Source organism: Monocercomonoides exilis, assembly GCF_001643675.1.
Source record: "Monocercomonoides exilis strain PA203 chromosome Unknown scaffold29-1213020, whole genome shotgun sequence".
Lineage (NCBI taxonomy): Eukaryota > Preaxostyla > Oxymonadida > Polymastigidae > Monocercomonoides > Monocercomonoides exilis.
In genome coordinates, this window is record NW_027150574.1 from 1,163,980 (window position 1) to 1,187,428 (window position 23,449).

The 23,449-nt window shown below is 36.0% G+C and overlaps 10 protein-coding genes across 10 annotated transcripts; 4 read left to right on the top strand and 6 right to left on the bottom strand.

Annotated features, from left to right (window-relative positions):
• Positions 1 to 343: 343 nt before the first annotated feature.
• MONOS_10071 (putative Arginine/serine-rich splicing factor 35) lies at positions 344 to 2,371 on the bottom strand. Its single transcript, XM_067862481.1, has 3 exons — positions 2,146 to 2,371; positions 1,927 to 2,065; positions 344 to 1,869 (listed from the first exon to the last, which is right to left on the bottom strand). The coding sequence occupies exons 1-3, from the start codon at positions 2,354 to 2,356 to the stop codon at positions 876 to 878; spliced, it is 1,344 nt and encodes a 447-aa protein (XP_067725512.1). The 5' UTR covers positions 2,357 to 2,371; the 3' UTR covers positions 344 to 875.
• A 920-nt stretch (positions 2,372 to 3,291) lies between these two features.
• MONOS_10072 (uncharacterized protein) lies at positions 3,292 to 5,004 on the top strand (the record flags this gene model as incomplete). The annotated part of the gene is made up of 3 exons (XM_067862482.1): positions 3,292 to 3,765; positions 3,919 to 4,611; positions 4,730 to 5,004. The coding sequence occupies 3 exons, from the start codon at positions 3,292 to 3,294 to the stop codon at positions 4,895 to 4,897; spliced, it is 1,335 nt and encodes a 444-aa protein (XP_067725513.1). The 3' UTR covers positions 4,898 to 5,004.
• A 14-nt stretch (positions 5,005 to 5,018) lies between these two features.
• On the top strand, positions 5,019 to 6,677 carry MONOS_18640 (uncharacterized protein). Its single transcript, XM_067871678.1, has 5 exons — positions 5,019 to 5,070; positions 5,125 to 5,152; positions 5,227 to 5,310; positions 5,367 to 5,522; positions 5,569 to 6,677. The coding sequence occupies exons 1-5, from the start codon at positions 5,046 to 5,048 to the stop codon at positions 6,491 to 6,493; spliced, it is 1,218 nt and encodes a 405-aa protein (XP_067725514.1). The 5' UTR covers positions 5,019 to 5,045; the 3' UTR covers positions 6,494 to 6,677.
• Positions 6,678 to 6,810: 133 nt separating this feature from the next.
• Positions 6,811 to 8,757, top strand: MONOS_10073 (uncharacterized protein). The gene is made up of 7 exons (XM_067862483.1): positions 6,811 to 6,848; positions 6,910 to 7,043; positions 7,119 to 7,149; positions 7,200 to 7,334; positions 7,399 to 7,949; positions 8,199 to 8,328; positions 8,464 to 8,757. Exons 2-7 carry the CDS (start codon positions 6,923 to 6,925, stop codon positions 8,600 to 8,602), a joined length of 1,107 nt encoding a protein of 368 aa, XP_067725515.1. The 5' UTR covers positions 6,811 to 6,848; positions 6,910 to 6,922; the 3' UTR covers positions 8,603 to 8,757.
• Positions 8,720 to 13,790, bottom strand: MONOS_10074 (uncharacterized protein). Its single transcript, XM_067862484.1, has 2 exons — positions 12,629 to 13,790; positions 8,720 to 12,533 (listed from the first exon to the last, which is right to left on the bottom strand). Exons 1-2 carry the CDS (start codon positions 13,734 to 13,736, stop codon positions 9,094 to 9,096), a joined length of 4,548 nt encoding a protein of 1,515 aa, XP_067725516.1. The 5' UTR covers positions 13,737 to 13,790; the 3' UTR covers positions 8,720 to 9,093.
• A 1,366-nt stretch (positions 13,791 to 15,156) lies between these two features.
• Positions 15,157 to 15,639, top strand: MONOS_10075 (uncharacterized protein; the record flags this gene model as incomplete). The annotated part of the gene is made up of 1 exon (XM_067862485.1): positions 15,157 to 15,639. One exon carries the CDS (start codon positions 15,157 to 15,159, stop codon positions 15,637 to 15,639), a length of 483 nt encoding a protein of 160 aa, XP_067725517.1.
• Positions 15,640 to 18,409: 2,770 nt separating this feature from the next.
• Positions 18,410 to 19,124, bottom strand: MONOS_10076 (uncharacterized protein; the record flags this gene model as incomplete). Its single annotated transcript, XM_067862486.1, has 3 exons — positions 18,410 to 18,909; positions 18,976 to 19,046; positions 19,120 to 19,124. 3 exons carry the CDS (start codon positions 19,122 to 19,124, stop codon positions 18,410 to 18,412), a joined length of 576 nt encoding a protein of 191 aa, XP_067725518.1.
• A 2,583-nt stretch (positions 19,125 to 21,707) lies between these two features.
• On the bottom strand, positions 21,708 to 22,004 carry MONOS_10077 (uncharacterized protein; the record flags this gene model as incomplete). The annotated part of the gene is made up of 1 exon (XM_067862487.1): positions 21,708 to 22,004. The coding sequence occupies one exon, from the start codon at positions 22,002 to 22,004 to the stop codon at positions 21,708 to 21,710; it is 297 nt and encodes a 98-aa protein (XP_067725519.1).
• A 296-nt stretch (positions 22,005 to 22,300) lies between these two features.
• MONOS_10078 (uncharacterized protein) lies at positions 22,301 to 22,914 on the bottom strand (the record flags this gene model as incomplete). The annotated part of the gene is made up of 2 exons (XM_067862488.1): positions 22,301 to 22,668; positions 22,725 to 22,914. The coding sequence occupies 2 exons, from the start codon at positions 22,912 to 22,914 to the stop codon at positions 22,301 to 22,303; spliced, it is 558 nt and encodes a 185-aa protein (XP_067725520.1).
• Positions 22,915 to 23,082: 168 nt separating this feature from the next.
• Positions 23,083 to 23,355, bottom strand: MONOS_10079 (uncharacterized protein; the record flags this gene model as incomplete). Its single annotated transcript, XM_067862489.1, has 1 exon — positions 23,083 to 23,355. One exon carries the CDS (start codon positions 23,353 to 23,355, stop codon positions 23,083 to 23,085), a length of 273 nt encoding a protein of 90 aa, XP_067725521.1.
• Between the last annotated feature and the right edge of the window lie 94 nt (positions 23,356 to 23,449).

The following is a 23,449-nucleotide window of genomic DNA, read 5'->3' on the forward strand; positions in this document are numbered from 1 at the left end:
CTCTATTATTTATTTATTTGTTTGTTCTAACTTCTGAAAACATATATACAAGCATAAAAAATTTCGATATTATTAAAATATTCGACAGAGAGAGTAAAAACGCATTAGAAAGGGTATTTTTTTTAGAAATAAATATATTTGATTGATTTCAATATTTTTGATTCATTTTTTTCATTTCCGAAAGCCATTTCAATGTAATGACTCTTCTTTAAAACAATTTCTCTCTTCTCAATTTCAATTGCATTTCCAACTTTTTGAAACTGTTACATTGAAATTTTCTGAACAAATGATTTACTTAAATCAAAGAATAAAACTAGTTTTGCTAATTGAAAAAGGATCAATGTTTATATATGTTTTTTGGCATATTGTTGAAAGGAGTTTCTTTTCAAGCATTCTGAGCCTTTCGGCCGAATGATGAAAACTTAAATTGTAAATAATTCTTGAAAAGAATGACCTTTTAACGAAAAGAAAATATCTCTTCAATTATAAGCCACAATCTGAGGAATAATTTTATTCAAGTACTTCGTAAGGTTGAAGGAATTTCAAAAAATTTCACATTTTGGATAATTTGTGATATTTGTTTTTCATTGAAGTTCTGGGAGAACTGAAGTATCAAGAAGCTTGTGGAAAATAAGTGGAACATACATGTTGAAGTTGAACGAATTTGATGAATAGTATTTGCTGAAAAGAAGGAAGATGAAACGTACAGTGTAGCAAAATTGAAGGGAAAGATGAGTACAAAAATTCCTCACAGCAAGTTTCTTAAAAGGAAACTATAATAAAATAATCTTCTTCACAACAAATAAGAGAGATATGGAAAATTACAGAAGTGGATATCTGATGAATTGGTTTTTGTAAGTGTGTGAATATTGTCTCTACTCGTTTGATCGTTGCTCCCGTTTTCTGCCGGAATCCCTTCCTCGACTGCTGCTGCGACTGTCGAGCCTCAAGTCGCGCCTGCTGTTTTGATCGTCGGAGCGAGAGCGGCTCCCGCTGCGGCTACGACTTCGACTGTTGCTCGACGGACTGCTGCTTGCGCTGCGGTGGCGACGATGTCTGCTTCCACTCCGATGTCTTCCATGTCGATGGGAATGATGATGATGGCGGCGATGACGGCTGGGGCTATCGCGATCACGTCGCATGCTACCCATCGCAGACGAAGCTCCAGACCCTGCTCCCATCACCATATGCCCAGCCATCCCATGAAGTTGAGATGGATCAACATACTTGATCGTAAACTGCTGCTGCCCTCCAGGCCCGCTAACAGGTACAGCAAGCGGTATTCCCAACCCGCTGCTTTGCAACGAAAGAGCAGGAGTTGTGATCATCCCGTCTGCAAGACCACCGGAAAGCGGAGTAGCAGATTGGAGAAGAGGTGCATGGGATGTGGAATAAGATGATTGTGATGATGAGGGATATGAATCACGTGAAATTGCACCCCTGTCTCTGTCAGATCTGTATGATCCTCTATCTCTTCTGTAATCATCTCTATCGCGATCTCTGTCCCGATCTCTATCTCTGTCTCTATCGCGGTCACGATCTCTTCCCCATTCACGATCCCGCCCCCTGTCTCTGTAGCCATCACGTGGACGCATCCCTGATCTTGTTGGAGAAGTTGAAAATTCGACAGTAAGTCGATTTCCTTCGAGCAATGTCTCGTGCATTTCCTTCTGTGCTTTGATTGCGTCATCCAAGTTTCGGAATTGTATTTTGCAGAAGCTGTTTATCATTTCAAAGTTTATTATTTCTCCAAAAACTTCAAACGCTCTACGGATAGTTGATTGAGATGTATGAACAACGTCAAATCCTACAACAAATAAAGTGTCACGAGGTACGCTTAGTGCAACCTTTGCTCGCTCACTTTCTCTCCTGAAATAAATGAATTGAAAAATTTTATTCGTAAATGACAAAATAATTATTTCGAACCTTCTAATTTGCTGATGAGATTTTGAAATTTCCACGTTTACGGGCTTCGTACCGGGACCTATTACGGTTTGTGATAATGCTGAAATTGCACCATCAACGTCTCCTAGAAGATCAACAAAAGCATATCCATGTTTTAATTCTTTAAGAAAAAATGAAATAAACATAAATTTCCATTCGAATTACTCATGAACCAATTAAATATATTTAAGTGATGCATGCCAACTCTTTTTACAGAACCAAAACGAGAAAAAGCATCTTCTAAGTGGTTTTTATAAATTGCAGGTTCAACGCCTCCAACAAAAAGTGTTACAGGTGTCTCTTCTTTTTTTTCTTCTTCTTCATCTAATGTTGGTTTGTCTTTTGCAGGAGAAGTCCATTCAGCTTGCTCTGGAGAAGATCTGTCAACACTGTTACTTCTTGATCGAGACATAAATTCACGATTTATACTTAAATGATCATACAATTAAATAAAAAAATTTATTTTTGAGCTAGTTTTCAACTATTAAGCAGAAAGATATTCACTATTTGAAATAAGTTTATTTTAATAAAACTTTAATCGATAATAACTACTGCAAAAAGCGGTAATGGAAGGTGAAAGGGTATTGAATTTGCTTAAATTTTTGTTCATATTTAAATGTGTTTTGGTGCAAATGAGTGAAGATTCAAAAGCGTATGATTAATTTTTAGTTTTCTTGTGATTGCATTTGTGAATCCTTAATTTTATAATCTGTAGTTGGAGATATACCAATATTTAAGTTTAACTCAAAGAGGAGCGGATTCGAAGAAACTTTGTCAAAGCTACATTTTGCAATTTTTAATTCACACAAAGATACAAAAGAGAATATCGCAGAACTATCTGATTGGAGGTTCATTTTTGAATCTGAAGTTGTTTGTTCTTTCTTTTTTTTGATAATCATTTCTATAAGAATTAAAATGTTTTATATGCTCACCAACATTCATTAGGATGCACATAAAAGATTCGAATCATTAACGAACAGCGATTTAAGATTATGCCTCAAATTCTTGGGTCAATCAACATTTGGTTCAAAAGTTTGCCACTGATTTCAAATAATATTTCTTAAAACACAATATCAGTAGGATTTATTAATTATGAAACTTTTATCATTTTTTGAAGAATGTGCAAAAAACCCAAAAGAAATACCGTTACAATCAAGAACACTGAATTCGTATTCTCAGACTTTTGAATTGACAAAACGAAATGAAGAGATGCCAAAAAAATCGCAAAACAATGAATTTAATTTGCCATTAAGTCGCTTAAATAAAGCAGGAAAAAGCAATTCTCAAAAGAAAGTAGATAAAATAAGAAAAGGAAAAATGTTATTGCAACATGCCAATAGTATTCAAATGAAAGATGTTATCACAGAAAAGATTGAAAAGCAGAGTAAAGTATTTTCATTTGATTCATCTGATGAGCTTGGCTCTGTGAGTTTTGGCTTTTGTTGCAGTGAAAGCGACAACGAAGACAACGAGCTATTTGATAATAAGATCGAAGAGAAAGTTTCTGAAGGACAAAAATCAAACTTTGGTGTGAAAAGGAAACAAAAGCTTTTGGAAAGTGATCAGAACTCGGACAAATCTTCAATTGAAATTTCTCCTCCCTCAAAAGTGTTAGGCGATGATTTTGAAAATCCAAAAATGGAAACAAACATACTGAATGATTCTTCAGAAATAACAGAAAGGATTGAACCAGAAACAGTTGTGCGGCATCAAAGGCGACAATGCCATCCTTTGGACACAACACCCACGCTGTGGCCGCTACCATTTCATCTGTTTCGACGCGAACTGAGTGACAAACTTCCATCGACGAAGGAACAAAAGGTATTGACGATATTAATCATATGGCAATGTTTCATATTTATTTTATCATTTGCTTAAAATACCTTCAAATTTCATCATTAAAAATTCAATTTTCTTCTTTTTTTGATAACTTTTTAATTTTTCTTTCTATTTATCTTTCTTTCTTTTTGAAAGGGCATAAACACTTTGACAACAACAGCTGGCGAGAAGTGGAGGAAACTGTCAGAAGATGAAAAAGGAGTGTATTACATTCGAGCGAGAGAGCGTGTGGAGAAGAATGGCGGAAGATGTCTTGATAAATCGAGCAAACTGAAAGAAGAAGCAATGTCATCTGCATCGCCACGTGCCTCTTCCAGGTCTTCGATGAGATCGAGATTCAAAAGAAAAGAGCAGCCAGAGCTGAGCTTTGTGAAGAAGCTGACAAGACCAAGCAGAACGAAAACGGCAGCAACGCATCAATCTCGCGAGCTTGTGCACAACTACGGCACACGAAAGAATTCGACAGCGAGGCTTGGCGAAGGGAAGAAGACAGCACTGCCACTTCTTGAAAGCGGGAGAAGCAGCAATACAACAAAAGCTGAAGAGAAAGAAGAAGAAGATGACGATGATGATGATTTCGACTTGTCTTTTCTGACTGATTCGTCGGACGAAAGCAACGAAGCGGATGAAGACAGCCATTTTGTTGAGGTTCTTGGCTCGAAGCCGAAATGCGTGTCGTCTCCATCGCAGCTCCCGTTGCAGGCTGCAGTTCCACTCTTTTCGCAGCCGTCTCCTTCTGTGATAATCGAAGACACAGACACATTGCAAAATATTCTTCGGCCTTCTGATGATGCAATCATGTATCAGTTGCAACTTATATTACAAAATGTATGAAATCTGAACTTTTAATAAATCTGCTTTTGGTTTTGCTTTTGCTTTGTTTACTATCTTGTTTGTTTATATTCAAAAATTATTTATTGTTTACAATACTTTTTTATATGATCAGTGCAAGGATGGCTGCAATGTATCGCTGCTAGAGTTGAGAAAGAAATTGGAGCATACGTTTTCATTTTCTTTTAAGAGTTACTCAAGTTTGATAAAGCAATTAATTATTAAAGTTACTGATTCAATGGAATTGACTGAAAGTGCATATGGACAGTTTTGTGTTACATAGTGTTGAACTTTTAATGTTTTATTATGCATAAGGAATTTTTTTTCACATATTATTTTTGATATTTTTTTGCAAAAAATGAAAAAATCCAAAAATAGAAAACAAAAATTTTATTTGGTTGCGATCAGTTTTTTTTTTTTCTTCTTCAAGCATGCTAAATGTTACACAGACGTTAAGTGTGATTTGAATTTTATTACTATATTTTTATCTTCAAAAAATTGGTTTTTAAGATGATCTGCCTGATGAACTCATCAAATTGTATGAATTGTTTAAAATATGATATTTCTTTTTTTTGAAATACATTTATCATTACCGTTGTCTTTTTATTAAAGGATATTTTCAAAATGTGATTTGGAAACATTTATCGTCTTGCAGCAAGTTAATAGGAGATTTAGGAAGATTGGTTCAGTGGATAGGTTTGTTTTGATAAATTCTATTTTTAGGTTTTTTAAAAAAATGATTGATTCAAAAGCTTTTGGAAAAAGCATGCACTTACAGAAATTCCTCGATACCGTGCTGTGTTAAAAATTAATTTAAATACTTTCTCTTCTTTGATGGATTTTGATGAAGACTTTTCGAGAGCTACGTATTTTGGGCTGAGTCCCGCAGGATGGAAGGCTTCTGTAATGTTTGCTTTATAATGTATTGCTTGTTTTATTAATATTAAAATATAGGGCACATTTAAAAGCTCTTTCAACTCCGGCGACTTTGAATGTTCCAACAACTACTCCTTCCCAAAAAAAAGCCCATAGAAGGATGAATATTGCAGGAATATTTTTGTTCATAACAATATTACTAACAATTTTAAGTGGAGTAATATTATGTTTTGCGGCTGAGTATCAATCGCTGCCAGATAAACAACAGCCAATCATTTTTACATTCACGTCATCCGCACTTTTTATAACTGTTGCGCTTGTGACAGCATCAGTTGGAATATATTTAATGAAGAAGGAGTGCATTTACTTCTGTTTAATGATAATTCCGTTGGTTTTAATATTTCCTGCTCTTCGATTGGATGGAGTTTTTGGAGCATCATTTGCATACCCATTGATCGGGATAAGTTTATGTTGGATTGCCTTGGCGTCCTTTGTGATATTTTTGTTTTTTGATGCAATGCAAGGCGAATATCTTTCTTTTCGATTGCTCTCCCCGTTGGCTTTCTTATGCCTTTTAGCTTCATATATCTTAGTCATCATCAGATTTGACCATGGGATAGAGATTTCATGGACTTATTGCTTTATTCCATTTTATGTGGGGCTATTTCTAATAGTTTTGGTCGTAACATTTCTAGAAGATATTCCGAGGATAATGTTTAAAACTTTTATTTCATTAATGTTGATTTATTGTTTTGTAACGTCCCAACTCGTTTTATTGCCTCTTCGCTTTGACAATTTTATCAAATGGAGCTACTTCTTTGTGTTTTTCCCTTTTTTGCTAGCATTACTTTGCGGAGGTATTTTCTTTGCTGTTAGCATTTACGATTGGATCAAATATACAAAATCAACTGTGGGATTATATCGCTCATCCTGTGCAAGTTCTTCTATATCAATAAAAAATGCAGATCTTTTAAGAAAGTGCCTTCAAGAGTTTAACTTATAAATTGATGAAACATACATCAAATTTACATTAGGTTATATTATGCATCTTTTTTGTGAAACAATTTTCGCAGCTTTTTTAATATTCAAAATGAAAGTTTGGAGAATTGCTCACTTCACATTTTTTCTTGTTTTATGAAAAAATTTTTTTATTTTTTTTTTAGTTTTATTTTTCGTTTGTAAATTTTTTCTTTTTTGCTTTTGAAATCTTGCAACAAGATTTTTGATTCAACTATTAATTCCAAAAAATACACCAAAAATATTTCAAAACAAGTATTTTCACAATCAATTCTAAAATTTCAGAATATAATATGGTATGATCAAAGTACTTCACTTTTTCACTTCGCATTTAATAAGAGGTTTACAAAAACAGATTGATTTTTTTATTTAAGCGCACTTATTTTATTAACATTTCCATAGATATTATCTGTAAATGAGTTGCTTTGGAAATAGATTGTCTGGAATTCTGAATGAAGAACATTTATCTCAAATGTCTTGTTCAGTTGCAATTTTTATAAGTCAACTTGAAACAGATGGATTTGAAGTTGAAGGAAGTTTGACCGAAATGATTATTCACATGTTTAACTTTAAACTCATTTTATCAATTTTTCCGCTTTTGACCAATTCAGAAGATATTAAGGAAGAATCCGCAGATTTAATGTTTGAATTTTGGTGATAATAGCTTTCAATAAATCTAACTCAAAAATTAGGTTAGGACATAAACTTATAAAACCAAACTTATTATCAATGAAATTTGTAAAAGTTGGGAAGAAGTTGTGGATTCATTCTATTCTTCTTGATGAATCTAAAAAAGAAACAAGCGATTTAGCTCCAGTCGAGTTTCTGTATGTAATCATTAAATTCATTGCAATTATCAACTTTTAAGAAATTGATGTGAAAATTCACCAGGATAGAAAAGTATTGTTCTCCTGAAAAAATTGAATTGTTAAAAGCCAGCACTCATCCATTGAAAGAAAATGATGTCTCCAAATTATTTGGTGCAAATCAGACTGAGATTAGAGATTCAATACAATCTATTCGATCAAATATTCAAGCATCAATTTCAAGAAAAGTGATTCCGTGCTTTGATGACTATTTAAATCAAATGTATCACAGCTCTTCTTCAAGCGACAAAGAAAAAGCATCTTGTGACGTGTGTGGTGGATCATTTGCGGAGTCATCTCCACAATCCGATTTTGAAAAGACTCATTCTTCAGCAACACCTTCTTCCTCTTCAACATCAATGGCATTACCAAAGCCTATTTCACCAGAAACTCCTCAATCAAGCTCAGCCACTCCATCTTCAGTTGGTAGTGCTGAAGACGATAAGATTGATCCAAAAGACTTTTCCGTGATTAATCCATTCAGGCACTTTCCACCTTCAACACAGCGTCTGATCGTACCTCCGCGTATTGGCGATCCGCGAGGGATCAGGTTTGGTGATGATGACAGACTTCCTGGTATGTCCTATTGCTATCTAATGTGGCAGCTGCTTTTCTTTTGATGAAAAATAATTGAAAACTGTTTTTTTAAAATTAAATGAACATTATTTTGAAAAGGATTGATATGAAGAGAAGAATGAATTTTTTGTGAGAGTAATTATCTTTTTTTCATGCATGCTCTATCACACCATTTTCTTTGTATAAATGTTCGTTTGCGTGCATTTAACTTGCTTTTGTTATTTGACTATGTGTCTTAACATACAATAGGAATGATTGGACCCGAACTTGGAAGAGGCGGAGGAGGTAATTTGCTTGGCCCGAATCATCCGATGTTTTTTGGGGGCGATGACTCCACTCGATTTGGATCAGATTATAAGGATGAGTCAAGACCTGCTCCGTATGAAACGCTTCATTCTTTTTGAAAGAAAACTAACCAAACTTTATTTTATTTTATTTTTATCTTTTCTTTTTCTTTTTTTTATTTTCTTGTTTTGCTTGAAATCTGTGATTGATGCATTCCTTCAATGTTCAGTGGCTCTATTCCACCAGGAGCTCGCTATGATCCTCCATATCCAGAATTTGGCAGACATGGTTTGGGAAGTAATCCACGGAACTTGCATCCAGATCTTGAGCACTTTCCAGGAGGCGGAAGCAGAGATTTCTTCATGTAACTTTTATTTTTGTGATATTTGACGTTTGCTTTATCAGCATTTGTGGTTCAGTTTTTCTGATTATTTTTTGCTTTCTTTACTTATTGAGAATTAAAAGAAATACTGAAAAAATATTGCTTTTTTCAAAATAACATATGCCAATTTGTGATAGTCGAGTAACATGATAACATAAGAGGGGGAAAAAATGTAATGAATCATAAGTGAGTGTTTAACAAATAAATCAAATTGAACTGAAGTGAACATACATAATAATATTGTCTGAAGAAAAACTTTAAGACACTTGTTTGCGACAGCGAAAAAAAACAGTTGATAAACTTTCAAACAATACATACAAAACGTAAATTAATACGCTCCAAAACTCAAACAAAATAGGAAGGAAAGGAATTGCCTTTGGTGCATAGCAATGAATAATTTGCGTAAAAAAATGATAAATTATTAATTGAAAGCAAATAAAACATATGTAAGTGTTCGTCACAACATAAATATTTCAATCAAAGAGACATAAGGTCGTTTTCAGAAATCGGAGCAAAATCTTCTTGTGCCATTGAGCAACTTGCTTTGTTATCATCCGTCATAATCAACGAATCAGTGAAAAATTTGAAGGAGCTTATCTGATCAGGATCGGGAGATTGAGGAATTTCTGTGTCGAGAAAATGTTCAGAGCAAGGCGTCGAAGGATTAATGTCATCGTCAATCTGGCTTGTGATGTTTGCGCGATCGCTTTCTGCTTCCTTCTCATTCATTTCACATTCCTTTATTTGAATAACAAACGATGGCTGTTTTATGCTTAGATCTTCAAACTCTTCCATTTCTGTCTGATCATCTTTTTTTGATGCATCCTTTTCCAATTCCTTTGCTTTGCCATCAGCAGGTGATGGATCAATCTCTCTCTGAGCTGTCTGCATCATCCTCCGTTTCACCACACACACAACAACAACAAGCACAGCAAGAATTACAATCACCGGGATGACTGCAGAGATGACGATGATTGTTGTCAGCTTCGGATTAGAAAGAGGATCCGTGCTGTTTGCTGTGATACCTTTCGTCAAGTTATTTGGATCAGAAGAATCAGGATTTGGATTTGGTGAAGGATCATCCGCAGAACCGCCTTGATCAGGCAATAAAGAGCGCTTTTTAACAACACAAGGAAACTCGGTGATGGCACCAGACGCCTGCCATGAATAAATGAGGCTGACTTCCACTTGCTTATTGTCTGAGACGGAGGAAATCTGAGCTTGTGGAACATTCACAACAACGATTGATTCATTCACATGCTGCAAAGATGATGACGCAAGCTGTGTCAGCTCTTCTCCATCATCTCCGGTTATCACAATGTAGATATGCAAAGAACAATCCAGCAGCAGCTTTCCATTAAAAGTGACTTCAATTGTATCTCCTATTGTCTTGTAACTAGAGGATGAGACAGATGGCACAAAATATGAAAGTAAATAAGAATTCTGAAGTGCATCTTTCTGATACACTCCATCTGGTAATCCATTTCCAGTGACAGAGCAAGTGTCACAATTAATCCACAATGAAGGATATGCCGCATCGAGTCCATCCCCACCTGCGATGCTATTAACAACTATCTGCCCATTTCCTGTGCAGATAATGTTCCTCCGCGCAGAGGGATAATCTATAATTACCGGATTGTTGTCTCTAAACATCCAACTGTTCACAGTTAAGATTCCTCCTTTGACTTTGATTGCTCCTCTCGAATGGCCAATGAATGGAGTGTTAGTGAGCTCAACGTTGCTGTCCGTTAAATATGCAAAGGCCGAGTTCCAGCTGCAAACAACTCCATTCTCCTCTACATTTGCTTCGATTCCATTGTTGTCTTTAAGTCTCAGTGCAAATGCATCTTTCCTGAATACATTGGACTGAGCAGCGACAAGCGACTGTTCTCCATTGAAGCTGCAGCTTGAGATAGCAACTGAAGAACAATTGTTTATCGTTATTGCATATGCCGTTGAAGCTGGGGAGATCACACCTGAATCTGCAATGCAATTGGTGATAGATGTTGTTGATAAGTCTTTAAAGAAACCAAAAGATTTCAGTGCCAGCGACTGAACATGTATATCGCTGAGTTCAATAGAACCAGAATTCAAATAAAAAATTGTGTAAAATGAAGACGGTATATTCAGAGTGTCGTTGCTTCTGAAAATAGAAGAAGATATCGTCAGAGAGCCTCCAGATGAATAGAAAAGTGCTGCTGAATTAAGTGAAAATGTAGGCGAAAATACAAAATTGACTTTATCCAAATTGACGCTTGAATCGAAAATAAAAGCATTCTTGTTTACGAATTGAGTTGAAACTAACACATCGCAGCTGATGCTGTTAGCAGGGCTAATGCTGACTTTGACATTGTTGATTTGTATTTGACTTCCATAAGAAACAACCTCGTCCACTTTCAAGACAGCAGTCGTTGAGCCAGCAGGCAGATCATCAAATGGGATGCAATGACGAATAGCTTCTGATAAAGAGGCGCAAGGAATATCCTCTCCACCACAATATCCGTAGTTGTTGCTGTAGACCCCGCTTTTTGTGGTTGCGAACACAGTGGAACCTCTTTTGATGAAGAGAATAGGAACAAGATCTTCAGGATTCCCTGGATTTGATATCTCGTCATACATAATGGAGTTAGTTATATCATACGATGGAGATGAAAAATCGATATAAATTAAATCTGACAGATTGTAGTTCTGAAGGCAAAGCAATGAAATAAACATATCTTTCCCGCAGTTTGCTGCATTTCCATTGAAAGAAACGTCCTTCACAGAGAAAGAGCTGTCAAACGAGGCTGGGCACGGACTGCCTGCTGCTTGCCCTAGCGTCGCATCAATGTACATCGACCCGCCCCTCCCGTTTGATCCACCAGCCAAACATCGAGTGAATGAGCAGTTTGAAATGGTGGTTTTCGTAGACGAGGTTGTGATAAACATTAGACATCCACCCATTTGTCCAGAATTGGTGGTGCAGCTTGTGAAAGTGCTGTTTGTGATTGAAGAATCTACAGGCAAAGTTGCAACATCAACAGCTTCGAAATACAGCAAAGAAGACATCGGAGTGCTTGGCAGAACTTCGACCGAACTGAAAACGCAGCTATCAAATTGAAATGTTCCACATGCGTTTGGCTCTGCGCTGCTTGATGCACCTGAATATATGATGATTGGACTGTACTTGTATGCTGCATTCAGCGTGGTGTACCGAATTGACAAAAAGCCTCCATTCCACTGGAACAACGGGAGAGACGGATCGTTCACTTCATTTTCATCGAGTTCAATGCTTATCTGATCAAGTGACATCGCACCTGCGCGTTGTGATCCGGTGACCGATAGAAGAAACACTGTCAAGAAATATGTCTGTGTTAAAAATGCTTTCAGCTTAAAGCGTGAAAGCAGAAGCGATCCATTTGTCACTGTGAAGAACCCTTCGGTGTCAGTCGACAGGTACGACTCCATCGAGACTGTGGTTTGGTCGATTCCTTTCCCGATAAACTCGACGTCCCTCGTTTCGTATTCAGGCTTGTAAAATGGTTCGTACAGGGGTTCGGTGAGAAAGATGACTACACGCTCGTCGAGCGGGATGTCCCCGAGAAACGGTGGGAACTGGGCAGCTTTGTCGTCTATGTCGTTGATGTTGCCCTCAATCCAGTCTGACGTGAGCGAGGAATCGATGGTAAAGTACACAAGCCCTGACGAGCGTGTGGCGTAGCTGTCTGCGATGATTGGGCGGTCTTTGCTGAAGGGATGGTACCCTTCTATCACCAAATCATAACTCGAACCTTCTGTGGAGCAGTTGACAAAGCTCAAGTTTCTAAAAAGGATGGAGCAGAGAGGAAGCGAAGATGGTGTCGTAAAGGAAAGAGATAATGCTCCAAAGTTCGTTGACGTACAATAACACGAAACAAATCGCGCATTAATGATAAGCTCTAATTATGAAGTGTATTCAAAGATTATTTTTTAAGAAAATAATTAATGATATTTTAAAATGAGAAATAAACACAATTTTCGAAATGAAACAAACCAGATTTCGATCGCACATCCGTAAGGGAAAGCGCAGAGCCCATCCGAAGAGCAGTGCAGTTAACTGTAAAAATGTCTCGCACACACAAATGAGTTAATATCGAGGCAATACAAAAGGCTCCTCCAATGCTATTTGGACCCAAAGCAGTGCAATTATTGACATCTAATTTTGTGAGAAGGCATTTGTCAATGTTCTTTAAGAAAATACACCCTCCGTTCCCGTTGGCAGTGCATCCGCTAAATCCACAAGAGGTGATGGTTACAATCGTCGAAGACTTAATTTCTGGTGAAACGATGAAAAGAGCACCTCCATTGCATTCATTACCTCCAGATGAACAGATTTGATCTGTACCAGCAGTACATCCGGAAAAAGTATCACCAAACATTGTTAAATTAGTAAGTATTTCTAAACGCTGCGAATAATCATTGTTTGATTTAAGATTATAATTTGAAATACGTTTCCTAAAACAATAATCAAATGTATTATTCATAGACTCGTACAACCCGAGATTTTGGTTAATTCCATGCAAAACACTTCCATAATAAACATTTTCACATGACAAAAAATAAGAGTGACTCAATAAAGCAGAATGAACAAAAGTTGATGATAAGTTGTGAAGTGGTTTGGGGCATGTAGTAATATTACGAAAATTGCAATCAAAAACTAATTCGTTCCCGCCAAAACCTTCGCTTAATAATGAAGAAAAAACATGTAAGGAATGCAAATTCGATTTGTAAAGAAATACTGAACCTGCATTTCTGAAATTACAAAATCCATGAAATTTTTGGAAATTACAGAAACCACAAGTTAGTGAAATGTTTGAAATGAATAACTTTCCACAATTATCCACTAAAGGTTGATTATGGAGCAGATTCCTATTTATTATTACGTTGCTTAACGTAAGAACAGAGGAAGTGTCCAAAATACCTATAAACTGGTAGGGTTGAACGGATATAAAAGGGTCAAAAAGTTGGATTGTTGAATTGTCCAAATGAAACAGAAGTAATGAAGAACAGGAAAAATGTGATGAATATTTTGAAGTGGGTTGAATGTGGCAATGCGGGTAAAGAAATGCCACAAAAAATATAAAAAAGTAATCGTACATCATACGACTACCTTAAAAGCTGCTTCCAAAGTTTATCAAATGAATATAAAGAAAAAATAATTGATGATCATTAATAACATAATTTGTTTTCAGAATTAAAAAGTTCATGCGAATATAATTATTGCAGTTAAATCAAACAAGTTTGGCTTGAAAAGTGGAAAAATAAGAAATATGTTTTCTTTATGAAATTCTTCTTGATATAATTCTTTCATTCAAGCAAAGAACAAAAATTTCTTTCAGCAAAGGATTGACTTTTCAAAATATTCACCTGAAATTATTCAAAATGGAAATTTTTCAATCTATTTTAAACATCTGCGTCACCTTGGAAAAGTAGAGACCAAGTCAATCAGTGCCCGTCAGTGTTTTTTTTTTTTTTTTTTTTTTTTTTTTTTTTTTTTTTTTTTTTTTTTTTTTAAGTGGAAAATTGGTGACGAACGTGACGAATTTTTTTCTTCACCTCACCCAGGGCTAGAAAGAATAATAATGATAATGTTGGAGAAAAAGTTAGGAACAAATAGTTGTTTTTTCGTCAAGAAAAAAATTTCGTTCCATATTTTTTCCCTGTTTTTATCAGATATTAAGGTTTTAATAGTTGAAAACAATTGAAGGTTTGATCAACATTATTTCTGGACAGATCAACATTAATTACGGGCAGACGGTGAAAATTTCACCCCACATTTAGAAAAATTTTCCATAATTATTACCATTTAGTTTCTTTGAAAAATTTATGACTATCGCAAATGTTGAAAACAATTTCCAAAGCACATTTAGTCTGCTTACTAATATTTTTATGCACAGTTGCTGATAAAATTTCCAAAGATATATTTTCAGTCTAAAATTTTTATTGAAAAAACACTTCTTTAAATCATTCGCGTATAATTTGGAATTTGGCAATTAAAAATTTGAAAAACATAAACATACAATATATTTTATAGTGAAAGCTCATTGGAATGCTTGTTCTTGCAACTCCAGTAGAAAGCGATCATCCAATCCATGGAGGATTTTGTGACCACAGGAATAATCCAAGGTTAACTGCAGTAATAGTTTATAAATACGAAAAGATTATACGAAGGCAAGGTGAGCTATCAAAAAAACAATCAGCAGCAATTGTTAGCACTCAACCACAATTAGAAAAACTTGAAGAAATAAGAAAAGCTGAAACATCCTTTCTGAAAGCGAATTTCATAAAGAAGATTGACACAACAACGATTTAAACGAAGAAATAACAAACGAATGAACAGAGAAGCTTTTTTCAATATCATCCAGATTTTCATCATACTGAAACCTCAGCCGATATTGCAAAAAGAAAATTCACATTATATTTTAGGAACTGAAAGAAAAGTTTCCATAAGATGATGAAGGAACAAAGGGTCAAGAATAGTCATCTCGAACAGAAACAGAACCTGTTCAACAGCGAGGATATATGGCGCTTATGGATGAGTTCTTACTTCATCACATTGTTATGAAAAAGGGAAGAACTGTCATTAACACTCCTGAATTCGAGTCCTTTGCCCGCACATATAAAGATTACTGGTCAAGAATCAACGAGGCGCTGATCCAATTCGAGGACTGGGCGGAAGATAATGCGTTGGACCTTCTGTTTTTCGATGGAAAGAAGATTGCTGATTTTGCTCTTAGCGAATGGCTTGTACTTTCATCACAAAGTGCCTTGACTTCTTCTTCTTCTTCCACGTCAACGGTCACTTCGTCTACTTCTTCTCAACTTCAATCGTCTTCTGCATTGCATCGTTCCACTCGCATTGAATATGCAAATCTGAAAGAAGAGCAAATGTTGAGCTGCCTTGTGAACATTGATGCAGTGATGGCTTGTCTGAGGCAGCTTGGCCAATGCTTCAAACAAGGAAAGAGAGAAAACAAAGCTTCAAAGGCTATTTTCATTCAGTGAATGAGGATGCAGCTGACTTTACGTTACTGTCGAAGAGAGTCAATGAAAGGAAAGGCAGAGACATTCATTCAAAGAAGATAGATGGCATTTCAGATAAGGCAATGGCCCCAGCAAAAACTGGATGAGCTGCAAGGAGGGCGAAAAAGAGAAGTGTCTGAAGCTGTAGCCGAAGTTGTATGAAGAATTAGACATCATCAAAGAAGACAAATGAGCATTCATTCATCTTCTGTCACTCTGGCTGGATGAAAGGCTCAAATGTTCAATAAACACGCATAAGCCTACTGATTTGAAGCTCATCAGGAACATTAGCATTTCACCTAAGCTATTATCTCAATTGCAGATACGACAACTCTATTCACTTCAGCTTCTACTTTCTCTTCTTCTTCTCATTTAAAAATCTCTCCTGAAGAAACCATTTTCCATATGTTCCTGTCGCTCGAAATCGTCATCTTTTTGCAAATGATCGATCTTTTCTGGTCCGAATGAAAAATTTGTTTTTGCATAGTCAAGAAAAGATTGAACGGATATGAATTTGCCATCTTAAGTTAGCTTTCTTTCTACAGAAATAGCTCTTCATCTTTATTTTTCTTTGCGATTTCATCTTCTTCATCTTCTCCATCAGTCTATTCTTTTCCTAATAATCACTCTGCTTCTCTCTTTTCAAGTGTATCTGAAAATAAGAGAAGAAGGTGGCTGCATCATCAACTGCTCTTTCGATTAACACTTCGAATGGATCAAATGGGACAACTTTATTCACAACAGCAGGAATTATGAATTACATCAAGAGACGCCTGAGTTATGAAATGTTTAAAGCAGCTTGAATGCACGAATTCCATGCATTATACACATTGCAGCTTCTTCTTCTTCTTCTTCTTCTTCTCTTTCTTCTATCTCCACTTATGCTGCATTTGTCTCAATGTAGTTGTTGCTTCTGGATGTGCTGTTTAGTTCAAGTGCATTGCATTGCCTAATCATGTGGAGCTTTTCGGAGATGCATTCTTCTCCAGAGATATCTCCGCTTTCATCACTTGCAGCGTTGGCGAGCACGAAGCCTGGGAGCAGGATAATTATTGAAATGGAAAAAAGGAATTTTCAATTGGTACATCTTCTGATCTGTTTGAGCTGTTACTGAAACATTCTGAGATAATGCTTTTTGTTTTGCTTTTAATGATGCTGAGGCATATGACGGAGTAAAAACTGGAAATCAAAGCGAGTTGACAAGAATCTACTTTGTGGTTTAATGGAGTTAAATTCAAAAAGGTGCACCAAGCGGCAGGGATGGGGATTGGAGAGGCTATCTGTTTTTGGTGTGCAACTGAGTTAGCTATGAGGAGGAGGAGGAGGGGAAGAAAAAAGATGGAGGGCAATAATTCATTCAAAGAAGTTTCTTGAGAAACTAATTTTAAATATTTTTCTTTTTTCTTTTTTTGAAATAGTAAACAAAAAATTTTTTATTTATAATTCATTAGGTTTTTTCCATTTTGTGATATAAATAAAAAAGAAATAAATAATTTTTGAGTTACAAAAATGGAAAAAGGAAAAGGAAAAGAAAATTGAAAAAATGAAAAATAGAATAATATAAAAAAGAAAAGAAAAGAAAATGATTTTTGAGTAGCAAAATAAGTTTCATTTTCTCAGTCATTTACATTTCAGATGATAATTTTTCATTCAATTCAATAAAAGTTTTCAATTTTAAAAAACGGATGTAAACAACCGTTTGCGGATATAGAGAATAATCAAAAAAGAAAAATTAGCATTGTGAAAAAACAAAATATGAAACAGTTCATTTCTTCAAGCATTTACTGAACAGTCAGAAACAGATAATACAGAAACAAATATTTTTGTTTTTTAATAAAAAACGCTCAAAGAAATATTGAATCATTAATCAATCAAATAAAAAATAAATAATTAAATAATTAAAAATAAATTAAAATTTGTTAACAAAGAGAGTTTCATTTTCTCAAATATTCACAGAATAATCAGAAATATTCAATGATAATCTATTTTTGTTTTTTTCGTTTAGAAAACCAAACATTTTATGAAAACTCTCAATGCAATCTTCGTATCCTTCTTCTTCCATCTTTTCAAATATCTTTCTTTTCAACTCTTTTCTTTTTTCTTCGTTAGGTTCATCATCCTTCTTTTCATTAAATCTTCTTGAAATATTCAAAAAGAAAATCAAAAAATCTTCCAAAAATACTTCATTTTTTGTTGATTGATTCATTTCTTCCAAACATAGATCCATAGCGCCTTCCTTCAGTAAAACATCAATTTTCATATTTTTTTTCATCGCTGCATCTCTTAAAGACATTATACACCATACGCACATGTCAGTATAATTTTCCTTTGCTGCTCGAAACATATTCACAAGGATACCAATGAGTTCATCAAGTTCTTCGTTCCACAGTGTGCATGGTAATATGTAATCATAAATTACACCGAGCCATCTCCTAATTAATGTCGCTTCTGTTCTTCCATCTTCTTCTTCTTTTTTCTTCCAGTCGATCCATTTTGACAGCTCTTCTAATTCTCTTGCTGCCTCCCTTCCAAAATGCAGCTCATTCACAATTACGCTTTCCACATCTCCATAGTAGAAATTTCTTTTGATTAAAAACTGCCAAAGTGACTCTGAAGCTAGTCTCGTCAGATTCTTGTGTTTCTGATGATATTCAATGATCGCTTTGAATTCATTCATATACAATTCTTGTTCCACAAACTTTCAAAATAAAAAGGAAAAAAAATCTGTGAAAAGAAAATGAAATAGGAATGCTCAAACGAAAAGCATGTCAATGCGATTCAGTGCCAATAAAGCCATTTCCACTTCTTTTTGAGTCTCCTCGGTTTCCTCTTTCTTCGAGGCAACCTTCAGAAGGACGAGAATACAAATTACAAGCAATTCAGATAAGAAGGAGCAACTAAGCGTAAGATAGGATTCACAAAGATCAACAAGAAGCTTTTCGTTTCTTCCTTCTTTTTTCTTATATTCTTCAATCATCACGGCTTCGAATCTTTTGATCAACAAAGACGTTTCAAAGAATCGATTCCAGACAAATTTTAACACAAAGTTATATCCAATGCGCTTCAACAATAAACATGCATTTTCCATAGTAATTTTCTTTTCTTCAATCATTTTGTCAATTTCATTGAACTGTTCTTCTGAGAAAATGGACTCCAATTCACTTTGCTTCATTTCTTCCGCCATTTCATTCATTTTCTCAATTTTCTGCATTTGTTCATCTTCTCTACAATGTTCCAGTTCACAAAGCAATTCTTTAAGAGATATTCAAAATTCAAAAATTTTATTCAAAATTGTTCAATCAAAATAAAATGGCAAACTTGAAAATTGTTCTGTTCTGGTCATCATTTGTATTCTGTCTTCAGGTTTATCATTTTCGCATGTACTCATTCTGTTTGTTGCAAAAAATATACAAAAAGAGGAGCAAAGCTTGGCAAGCAACAAAATAAAAGATAAATACAAACAACATTGATTATCTTGCAAAACAAAAACGATTGCAATAAAAACTGTTTTGCTTTTGTTATATAAAAGAAATGCAAAAGAAATTGCGAAAAATCCTCAAGGATTGGCTGTATGAAGCCAAAAATGGTAATTTTTAGTTTCTATTTGATCAAACCAACAGTTTATTAGAAAAATAATTAAATTTTCAAAAGACGTTCACTTTTTAATAACAATTTTTTATTGAATGGAATAAATTTCAAATCCTTGAGTGCATCAGGGCACTCTTCCTCAAATCCACTTCCACCTTCGAATTCTGCATTTAATTCATATTTAGATGTTTGTCATTTTTCATTGATAATGTTTCTTATTATCATTTCTTTTTGATTTGCATTTAAGTAACAAACAAATGTGATACAGCAAGTGATGCAGAGCACAAATTTTTCTGCTCAGTCTGCTTGGAATTGTCTTTCTGCAGTTGGCTGGGATATTGCAAAGGCTGCAGAACTTTTCAAAAAAATGAAGGAAAAAGGAAAATTGACTTCATATATGTTTGCAAATACATAGTCTGGTTCAAAGAAAATGATTCGATCATTGTATCAGTTACAACAAACAAAAAATGATTAAGCGTTTTTTCTCTTTTACACATTGCCAAATATATTGGATGACTGTATGAATGCATATATTTTTACGACTATTTTGAGTTTTCCTTATTCACCAATTTCATCTATCCAGCGATATGCGTGTTCAACATGAATATCAAGCAAGTGCATTTTTCTGAATACAATGTTTAAAGAAAATGTTGGGAAAAGATGCACAAAAAAGTTCAGAGATCTTCAATTGCTGTTGTGTTAGAATTCTTCTTAATTGTATTTCTTTTATATTTTTTATCGAAAAATTGATTTATGAAGTGGAATTTTTCAATGATGATAAACAGAAACAGAAAATCCAAGAAATGAATGGACTTTTGGAAGAGGTGCGCAGGGAAGATTTTCAATTTATTTTCACTAAAACCGTTCAACGAAATATACGAAACGATAAAAGAAAAGATACTTTTGATGAAAAATACAATTTTGATGTTGAAGTGCATTGGATATTTGAATATGCCGAGAGAAATATTGTTCATGGCTTAACAAGATCTTCTTTGAATGAAAGATTTGAAGAGATGATTATTAAAGAAGATCAGAAAAAAGAATGAAAGAACGAAAATCTTCTTGTTGAACTATGTGAATGCAATATTTTGATTGGAAGGTGGTTTTCTTTAGAATTGATTTCGATTAGCTTGGCTTGTCTTCTGAAAGTTGCATTGAGGAAAGAGGAAGACGAGGAGACCCAAAAGGAAGTGGAAATGACGTTGATTGCTTTTAGAAATATTGATCATTATGTATGAAAATTTCTCTTTCATTTTTAATATTTTTGATTTTTTCTTAGTTTTTTTGATAAGAGAACAGAAAAAAATCAGTATTTGAATGAAATCAAAGATATTATCCAATATCAACAGGAACATAGAAAATTGACACGACTTGCATATCAGTCTGTTTTGGAGTGTTTGCTGGACAGATTTGAGGAAGATGAAAGTTTGGAAGAAGTGGTTGTGAATGAATTGCATTTTGGAAGAGCAGCAAAAGCATTGGAAGATCAAGCTGTGGATGCAGATTGGAAGAAGAAGCGAAAGAATCGCTTATTATCTGGGGACGGCCTTCTTCAATAAAAATTTTTATATCACATTGCAACAAGAGGAACGAAGATTTCGCTGGGCTTATCTGCAGCATTACACTATTATAACGAGTATCAAAAGATAATTGCAAAGATATTCACGTTCATTGCCTTCATTGATAAAGAAGAGCTGCAGAAATGGAAGCTGTGAAAGATGAAGAGTCGTTGAAAGAAGACCGTTGTATTCTCAGTGTTAACTACGTATTTGTTTCTTTCAAAAACTTCTTGAAAGAAAATGAATGCTACAAGAAACAGGAGATAGAAGAGAATGAAAAAGGAAAAGAAGTGCAGCTCCGATGAAAATGTCTTCCGGGAAATCTCAGGGTCGATCGCATCTTATAAACACTCAAAATACACTAGAATATTTTTTTACAGACATCTCTTTCTCAAAGCCTTCTCGAGCAAAACTGAAGAAGTTAAAGAAGATGATAATGATTAAGTATGACAAGATATGGCTCCTTCGCCCTCCCTCTGCCACGCCATCGCCTCGTGGAACTGCACCACATGCTGCCCGTCCACCAGCAGCAGCCCGAAGCAGATAGCCCCTTCCACCTCGTTCCTCCCCAGCTGCAGTACAGCCTTCAGCAGTTTAAGCAGCTGCTTCATTGGCACAGAAGGCTGCAATGTGAGCATTATCCGAGGGATATACTCCATTTCGTTATCCACATGTTCCAGCTACCAAGACACTGAGTTCGTCAACTCCTCCATAATCATTGGCACTTCCAGAAAAGAATGAACATCTGTCTCTTTCTCCTTTTCTTCATCTTCCCTTCTAATGCCTGCTCAGCCGCAGCGCTGTTTTTCATTCGAAGTCATCATTTTCTTTTGCTCCTGCTTCTTTTGCGCGAGCGCCATCCACTGTTTCTCAATCACCTCCTTGAACAGCGCCTTCAGCTCGCTAATCTTCTGCTCCTTCACTTTCGACAGCACCATCAGCATCTTCATTTTCCTTCTCTATCTTGTTCATCTTTTGCTGCACCGTTACATCTGCTCTTCCACTACCGCCTCCACCACTGCTATTTATTTTTCTCGCAACACTCACCCTGCTCCCCACTTTTGCAACAACCCCCTTCCCATTCAGGTGTGGCCAAAGCGTTAAGGAGCTTCCATTGTTGACGATCTCTGTTAACTTCTCCTGGCATTTTTCACACAGCACCAACGGCAGAATCAAAAGCCAAAGATGGAACCACCCCATTATTCGCGCAAATTAATGAAGAAGATATGAAAAGCACAACCCCAGACCAGCCAGTTTCCACTTGCCATCCACACTCACAAATCCACCATTATGCGTCCGACGCTTCTTCTCCTTCTCCATTAAATTCATTAGTTAACTCCAATTTCTCCTTCACCTCCACAAACTGCACCCGCGGCTCCTTTATCTCTGTGTTGAACTTCTCGCTAAATCGCAGAGTCTTTATCTCATGAATCAATATTATCAAGCTATTCTTCTGAAGCCAATCCATCAGTCCACTCGCATGGTTCTTAATTTGCTCATCGTCTCGGTTGTTTTTCAACAGCATATTTATCTTCAAACTCCTCTTCTCCATCTCCTGTTTTTCCTCCTCGTGCTCCTCCTTCTGCTACTGAATCCTCATCCCCAGCTCCTTCTTCTACCCCTCCAGCTCCGCAATCTGACTTCGCACTTTCCGCACCACTTGCTTTGCATCTGCATAGCATTAGCCTTCTTCGTCTGGCTACGTCTCCAAACGCCTTGACTGCTGCATCAGAGGAACCAGCCATTCTAACACCGAAGGCAGAAGCGACGGTCAAGCAGATCAGAGAGGGGGAATTCACATTTTCCTTTGAAATGATTTGCTTGCTTCTTCGACGGTTTTCCTTCCAATTCCTTAAGCGGAGAGCTGAAAATGTCTGAAGCACCTCATTGTGCGCGCACAACACTCATGCAGCAGCACACTCCACGTCACAACGCCTCCTCGTAGCAACTGCGACAGCGGCAGGTGCCATGCATACAACCCAGACGCCTCAGACACAACAATTCTCAGTCTCATCTCGATGTTACTCATAGCTGCTGCAAACGTGTATGACACCGATGCCTCCACCACCGAGGCATCCGAAGGGTCAATTGCAGGTGCGGTGGATGACATTGATGACAACGATGATGATGATTATTCATCTCTTGATGCTTTCTTCTCTTCGCTTCTCAACCACAGGAATGGAAAAGCAGACGAAGAATACAAAAAGTTCTGAGAGAAGAGAAGGCTGCTGCGCTTCAACCGCAAAAAGATTCTTTTTGAGAAAGATCTTAACATCAATCAACAGCTCCAATGGAAACACAAACACAACATCCACATTCGGATCAGAATGATCAACCAGCTGCGAAAGCTCATCATCATCTGGCGATTTGAGAATATATTCTGTTTTATCTCTTTCTCTTTCTCTTTCTCTTTCTCTTTCTCTCTCTCTCTCTCTCTCTCTCTCTCTCTCTCTCTCTCTCTCTCTCTCTCTCTCTCTCTCTCTTTCTCTTTCTCTCTCTTGTTTTTCTTCATTTTTGGCTTCTGCTTCTGCTTCTGCAACTTCTTCTGCATTTTGCTGATCACTCCTTCAATGTGATATCCATGATGGACTTCTTTGAATGCTTCAGGATGCGCAGAAAAGACGAGCAACAGGAGACATCTTAAC